General features: G+C 40.4%; 1 protein-coding gene across 1 annotated transcript in view; it reads left to right on the top strand.

Moving 5' to 3' along the window:
• The window catches only part of FAM189A1 (family with sequence similarity 189, member A1), a gene marked incomplete at its 5' end in the record, with an annotated part of 239,915 nt that overhangs the window by 179,334 nt on the left and 52,456 nt on the right, over positions 1 to 8,125 (top strand). Inside the window, 1 exon segment of the mRNA XM_010843397.1 lies at positions 6,739 to 6,849. Coding sequence (XP_010841699.1) covers positions 6,739 to 6,849 — 111 coding nt within the window.

Raw genomic sequence — 8,125 nt, 5'->3', positions numbered from 1 at the left:
CTCCGAGGGCGGCTGGGGCGGCCGGCCGAGCGCCTGGAGTACGTGTTCGGGTACCGGCTGGTGGAGCTGGAGCCGCGCAGCAACACCTACATTCTGGTCAACACGCTGGAACCGGTGGAAGAGGATGCGGAGGTGCGCGGCGACCAGGGCACGCCCACCACTGGGCTCCTCATGATCGTTCTGGGGCTCATCTTCATGAAAGGCAACAGCATCAAGGAGACCGAGGTCTGGGACTTCCTGCGGCGCCTAGGGGTACACCCCACCAAGAAGCACCTTGTCTTCAGGGACCCCAAGAAACTCATCACCGAGGATGTCGTGCGGCAGCGATACCTGGATTACCGGCGCATCCCGCACACGGACCCCGTGGACTACGAGCTCCAGTGGGGCCCGCGCACCAACCTGGAGACCAGCAAGATGAAGGTGCTCAAGTTCGTGGCTAAAATCCACCACCAGGACCCCAAGGACTGGCCGGCGCAGTACTGCGAGGCTTTGGCGGACGAGGAGGCCAGGGCCAGACCCCAGCCCGCGGGCCCGAGTCCAGCCACTGTCCCTGCCCCAACCCTTTCTCCTGTCTCTTGAAATCTGAGACACAGCCCAGGGCCCGCTCCCTCCCCTGGGGGAAGGGCTGGAGGTGGGAGGAAGCGTCTTGCTTGTTTAAATTCGTGGTAGTTCCAGGACGTGTTTGCAAACTTTTCTTCTTGTAATGTTTTAAGTCATTTTGATTCTAAACTTTTATTTAGAGGGTGACTTGTTTTGTTTTGCTTCAGTGTCTGTGTTTTTTGGTGTAACCTTGTTAGGTTTGTAAAGCGAATTGGAAAACTTCCTACCCTGATCTGGAACTGCCAAGGAAATATAAGCGAACTGGCCTTTGTCCGGCCTTTGAACTGCCCCACTCTGTAAAGGAAAAGTCTTTATAAATTGAAAACGAAAATGTAATTGCCTATATCCCCTTTTACCTTAACGCAGCTATTTAAAAAATCTGTTTTCTATGCATATAAGCATTTTGAGTCATTCTAAGCAATGTGCGTATTGTAGTTTTTCCAAATAATTTTTTACATTGATAATTACTATGCTGTGTGGCTGACCATTTTGTTCAATTTTTTTTGCTACTATAGTTATAATAAATACTGTATTTTTAAAGCAGTTTAGCATTGTGCATTTATTTTAACCCTAAGTCATGATAAATAAATTTCATGACTGAAAACCAGCATTGTAAGGAAAAAAAACAATTTTTGCTACATATCATTGAGGTAAATAGTGTTTCGTTGAAGTTGCTTTACTTTTATACTAGATTATGATGTAAAATATATTTCTGTGGGTCATGGAAAAGTTGATAAAAGTCTTAATGATTAACCATGCCTATTTGGGAATCAGACTACTTGGGTTCAGAGTCTGCCTAACTTACAAATTTAAGGAGACTAAGTTGTACACAGACCTTTCCTCACCTATAAAACGGGTTGATGCCTGTTACTGTGTATGGTAGTGTGATAATTAGGTATGGAAGTTTATGTAAAGTTACGGGCACAAATTTGTTTAAATTTGGCTTTTTTTCCTTGGCTTAGGACTGTTAAATTTTTTTTCTTTTTAACTTTTTCTTTCATTCTCTTGTAAATCATGACTGTTCTTCTAGTCCGACTCTACTGTGTGGTTTATGGAAAAACAGCTCACCATGGAGCCCACATAAACAGAGCAGAAAGTAGGATCCACCCAGGCTTGGAGGGGGTGTCTGCAGTGTAGTGGACGGGATATGGGGTTTTGAGGTTGTCTGACATCTCAGGATAGTACAGAACCCACCTGCCAATGTGGGAGACCTGGGTTCAGGCCCTGGGTTGGGAAAATCCCCTGGAGAAGAGACTGGCAATCCACTCTGGTATTCTTGCCTGGGAAATCTGAATTCTAGCCTGGTGGGCTACAGTCAATGAAGTAGCAAAGAGTCAGACACGGCTTATCAACAAAACCGAAGCAGCCTGAGTGAACCTGAAAGTGAAAGTGCGCGTCCCTCAGTCGTGTCCGCCTCTTTGCAGCACCGTGGACTGTACAGTCCTTGGAATTCTCCAGGCCAGAATACTGGAGTGGGTAGCCTTTCCCTTCTCCAGGGGATCTTCCCAACCCAGGGATTGAACCCAGGTCTCCCACATTGCTCTTGGATTCTTTACCAGCTGAGCCACAAGGGAAGCCCAGAAATACTGGAGCAGGTAGACTCTCCCTTCTCCAGGGGAATCTTCCAACCAGGAATCGAACCGGAATCTCCTGCATTCCAGGTGGATTCTTTACCAACTGAGCTATCAGGGAAGCCCCAAGCCTGAGGCAAAACCCATTTGACCTGCTTAAGTCATGTAACAGGAGAAGGTATTTCTGCTGTTAGGACACCGAGATTCTGGATTGTAACCTGTTCTATCCTGAATGTAACAGATTGTAACCTGTTCTATCCTGAATGATTCAGAACTTGAGGAAGCTAATACTGGGGACGTTGGAAAGAAGTGTGATATAATGGAAAAGCATTTGGAAAAAGCCCTTTTTGTAGTGACTTGAGCAGATCCTGCACCTAATGAACCCAGTGACTCTGAAGTTAGGAAACAGTACATTGGTAGCAGAAGTGTTGGGTGCTGTGGCTGCATTTAGGAAAACAAACAGGAAAGAGATGAACTCAGAAAATATTTGACTGGTTTGTATCCAGGAATGAACAGAATACAGAAGTATGTTGATATGTAACTACATCTGAACCCCCAATTGGTAAATAAAACAGAGAGAAGGCTAATTAAATCACATTCTCAGGCAAAAATCAAATCTGTGTTATAGTTGTCACTCTCACTGTTAAAACATGTGAATGGATTCGAGTGGTTTAGGATAAAGGTTAGGTAGGAGTTGGATGCCCAACTAAGATTTTTTAAAGAACAGTATGACTGAGAGAAGAAGAGTTGAAGTGTGGCCTGTCCACCAAAAGCATGAAGGTCAGAGGGGCACAGTCAAATCAGTGAGAGAAAGACAGAGAGGACCACAAAGGGAGTAAATATGCTTACAGCAAACCTAAGGTGTGTGTCTAGAAAAGAAGTACAGGTGTACCTAGTGGCACATGGCACCAAATGGAATCAAATTGGTTTTTTTCCCATTATTTTATAATTTTTATTGGGGTAAGTTGATTTACAGTGTTGGGGGGGAAAGGGATAAATTGCAAGATTGAAATCAAATTGTTTTTGAAGAGTTGATCTGTCAAAGAAAAGTTTGCCTGAACTTTCAGAGTCTATGACTGCTTGAGGTCTAAATAACCCTTAGGTCTTCACTTTTATGAGCCAACACCTATAGGAAGTACTGCAAAGTGTAGAATCCCAGAGTGGAATCAAGGTACATAGCACCCCAGATGTCATGACCTTGCCTAAGTTTAAAAAAAGAAAAACAGGAAATTCCCTGGTGGTCCAGTAGTTAGGACTCTGAGCTTTTACTGCCGAGGGGCCTCAGGTTCCACCCCTAGTTGGGAAACTAAGATCACACAAGCTGTGAAGCATGTCCAAAAAAAAAAAAAAAAAGCTACCTTTAAGAGAAGGGAGGAAGTAGAATGGATGAGGGATGAGATAGAATAAAAGCTAGACTTACTTAAAACTCTTATGGATTTGACTTTAAGATTCTTTTATATAATTGCAAGCAACACAAACTTAGAAAACCATCCCTAACAAAAATGCGACAATAACCTAGGTTCCCAGTTGGTAGCATAACCACACATAAGGGAACTGCGGTGACTCTAGGACACCGTAATTTGGCTACATATCCTGGTAGAATGTTCTCTAAGGATAAAAGGAAACAAAATCCTTGTTTTCAATAATCATGTTTTTGGTGGTAGTATTAGCATTGTTACTTTGAGACTTGTGGGTATCATGAGATTAAATCAGATGGTTAATTATAATGAGAAGTAAGGTTTGGGGCATGGTTGAAAGGAAGTAGAGATATAAGGTTGATGTGATTAAATAAAAACCCTATAATTGTGAATTTGAATCCAAGATTGCAGTATGAACACATGATGTGTTATACCTAACAACTGAAAATGCTTAAAACAGTGACCACCCAAGCAGCAAGAGCACCTTTAGCATGAAAACATTGTTATCAAAATATTGTTCAGTTGATAAGTCGTGTCCAGCTCTGTGACCTCATAGACTGCAGCACGTCAGTCTTCCCTGTCCTCCACTGTGTCCTGGAGTTGGCTCAAATACATGTCCATTGAGTTGGTGTTGCTATCTAACCATCTCGTCCTCTGTCAACTCCTCCTCCTCCTACCCTCAATCTTTCCCAGCATCAGAGTCTTTTCCAATGAGTCGGCTCTTCTCATCAGGTGGCCATAGTATCGGAGTTTCAGCTTCAGCTTCAGTATCCGTCTTTCCAATGAATATTCAGGGTTGATTTCCTTTAGGATTGACTGGTCTGATCTCCTTGCAGTCCAAGGGACTCTCAAGAGCCTTTGCCTGCACCACAGTTTGAAAGCATCTATTCTTCAGCGCCATTCTCTTTGAAAAGAATCAGGGCTTACTGGTGAAATGCCTGATTTCAGAACTAGGGCAAGAAATGTGTATGATGACCCTGGAACATGATAGCTTTCAAAGTAAATTAGTATTGTGTCAACTTGAATTGAGTCTCTCTTGCTAACGATTCCAGTGACTGAAACATATCCAATGTGTTTAAGTTTATCCTTCATAATGATTCAAATACACACACACACACACCAAATAAACAATACCTTTGAAGAAAGCTAGGGACCCAACTAGTTTTTTTAAATTGTGTGAAAAAGATTGTATTTGACTCATTCTTTAATGAAGGAACCAGTAAGATGTCACTACCAGTCTAAAAGAGAATTCACAGACTGTACACACATAGGCAATCAAGAATGCAGAAATGAATTTACAAAAGATGTAAAAGTGGTCAGCATCCATGGAGGGATAATCATTGCATTCCACCAGACAAAATTCAGTTATATTTCTATTGTCAAAAATAGTTGCATTAGCATGAATATTCTACATCTTACTGAGTTGTAAAACAAAGACAGCAAACAGGCAACTCAGAAAGGTGCACTAGACAGGATCCAGTATTTTTTTTCCTCCCATTTCAAAGTATTTTACAAGTTTTCATGATACTCTCCCCCTTCTTGATCATATTTTTTGAAGTTTTGCTTCATTAGATTTAAGTGTGGCAAGAGTATTAACTAACCACATAGGCTTGAGTTTATTTTGCAAGTCTAGCAACATATCAGCTAATTATTTTGAAATCTGGAAGATAAATGGAAAGAATCTAACATGTTTCCTTTCCCTATATGAACCTATACTTTAAGGCAAACAGTTGATGAGGAAGAGTCTCCTTCTATATCTTGATTTCCATGAATAAAGAGAGTAGAGATGATGGCTTTAGACTAGCACTAATTTGGAAACCCTAATAAATGAATTGACCTAAGCAATCCTGAAATATGACTGCTAAGGAATGGTGGCACAGATGTAAAGGACAGACTGTGGACACAACCGGTGAAGGAGAAGGTCGGATGAATCGAAAGAGCAGCATTGATATATATACTACCATGCACAAAATAGATAGCTAATGGGAAATTGCTGTATAACACAGGGAACCCAACCTAGTGATCTGTGATGATCTAGAGGGGTGGGATTGAGGGGAAGAAGGTTCAAGAGGGAGGGGCTATGCGTATACTTATGGCTGATTCACACTGTTGTACAGCAGAAACCACAACATTGTAAAGCAATTACCCTCCAATTAAAAATAAAAGTTTCTTTAAATGGCTGCTAAGATCACAGAGAGATATTATTTACCTTCTGTTAGTCTGAATTTGATCAACCTCTGGATCTATCAATGAAATTACAAAATTTACAAAAGATGGAGAAACATTAAGTGATGGGAGACAAAGTGTAGGCTATAGAAAACTATAGGATTAGTGAACAGATTTCAAGGAAGAAAAAGCCCATAGTGGAAGGAAAAGCACATTAATTTAAAAATATCTAAACTTCAGAGCCACCAGTTTCAGTGTGGAACTCCTTTGTATCTTGTGTAATCTGATTCAAACAAAATACGAAGAAAGATTGAAACAAGTGTGAACTGTAATTATGCATTATTATCATAGACGTGATGGCAGCATTGTATGTTTTCAAAAAGTTTTATTAGAAATATACACTGAAATATTTAAAGATGAAGTCATATGCTGTCTAATATTTGCTACAAAATAATTTGGAGGAGAGAGAGTATAAATGATAAAACTAACGGTGACTGGATTAATCACCCCTGATGCTGGATGATGGGTATGTGGGTGGGGTTCATTTTACTATTTTCTTTGGTTTTACATGTGTATGAAATTTTCCATAACAAAAATTAAAAGGCATAGACTTTCTAATAAATACATTTCTATCACTTGATTTTCTTTAGTAATTTATATATCACTCGTTATTTTTGAGAGTATGTATCAATAACACTATGTTGAGACTATGGAATGTATAGTATTTTCAAGTTTAGCTTCTAAAATATTTTTATATTTCAAATAAAATCATGGTTGCTGGCTATGGCTTTTCAGACACTACCTTTTCTATTTGATTTAAGGTAATATCATTTTAAAATTTTTAACAAATAATGCTTTCCTTGGAAACATAGAAATGTTATTCGTGTGATTATTTGATGGTCTGAAAGTTTTTTGAAAGCCAAGTCATTTTTCCTCTGATCTCTCCCAGTAAATGATCAATTTCTTACCTGGTTTGTTTCCAGATAACCTTTTTCATGCTGCTCTCGGCAGTGTGTGTGATGCTGAATTTGGCTGGTTCAATACTTTCCTGTCAGAACGCTCAGCTCGTCAACTCCCTGGAAGGCTGTCAGTTGGTGAGTAATGAAAGGCAAGGCGTTTGATAAAGGTCATGTACTTTCATTTTACATGAAAGGGATTTCAAAAATAATTTTACTGTATCCTTGGGTTTATTCTGATGTTTTAGCATTGTCTAAGGAATTCATGATGATTCATTTCTTAAAAATTCTCCCAAATCAATATTGGTTCTACTAGTAAATCAGTTACTATTAGTGTAGCACTGTTTTAGATGTCTAGAGTTTTGCCAAGAGAATGCACTGGTCATAGCAAACACCCTCTTCCAACAACACAAGAGAAGACTCTACACATGGACATCACCAGATGGTCAACACCGAAATCAGATTGATTATATTCTTTGCAGCAAAAGAAGGAGAAGCTCTATACTGTCAGCAAAAACAAGACCAGGGGCTGACTGTGGCTCAGATCATGAACTCCTTTTTGCCAAATTCAGACTTAAATGGAAGAAAGTGGGGAAAACCACTAGACCATTCAGGTATGACCTAAATCAAATCCCTTATGGAAGTGGAAGTGAGAAATAGATTTAAGGGACTAGATCTGATAGACAGAGTGCCTGATGAACTATGGACGGCGGTTTGTGACATTGTACAGGAGACAGGGATCAAGACCATTCCCATGGAAAAGAAATGCAAAAAAGCAAAATGGCTGTCTGAGGAGGACTTACAAATAGCCTTGAAAAGAAGAGAAGTGAAAAGCAAAGGAGAAAAGGAGAGATATAAGCATCTGAACGCAGAGTTCCAAAGAATAGGAAGAAGAGATAAGAAAGCCTTTCTCAGCGATCAGTGCAGAGAAATAGAGGGAAACAATAGAATGGGAAAGACTAGAGATCTCTTCAAGAAAATTAGAGATACCAAGGGAACATTTCATGCAAGGATGGGCTCAATAAAGGACAGAAATGGTAGGGACCTAACAGAAGCAGAAGATATTAAGAAGTGGCAAGAATACACAGAACAACTGTACAAAAAAGATCTTCATGAAAGAAAAAGGGTAAGGAAAAGAAAAGGGTATATCTTTCCTTTTCTCCTTTGCTTATTATCCCAGATAATCACGATGGTGTGATCACTCACCTAGAGCCAGACATCCTGGAATGTGAAGTCAAGTGGGCCTTAGGAAGCATCACTACAAACAAAGCTAGTGGAGGTGATGGAATTCCAGTTGAGCTATTTCAAATCCTGAAAGACGATGCTGTGAAAGTTCCGCACTCAATATGCCAGCAAATTTGGAAAACTCAGCAGTGGCCACAGGACTGGAAAAGGGCAGTTTTCATTCCAATCC

Source organism: Bison bison, unplaced genomic scaffold (assembly GCF_000754665.1).
Source record: "Bison bison bison isolate TAMUID 2011002044 unplaced genomic scaffold, Bison_UMD1.0 scf7180017864181, whole genome shotgun sequence".
In the NCBI taxonomy this organism is placed as follows: domain Eukaryota; kingdom Metazoa; phylum Chordata; class Mammalia; order Artiodactyla; family Bovidae; genus Bison; species Bison bison.
The sequence above is the reverse complement of the archived record's forward strand: the minus strand, read 5'-3'. Positions and strand labels throughout refer to the sequence as shown.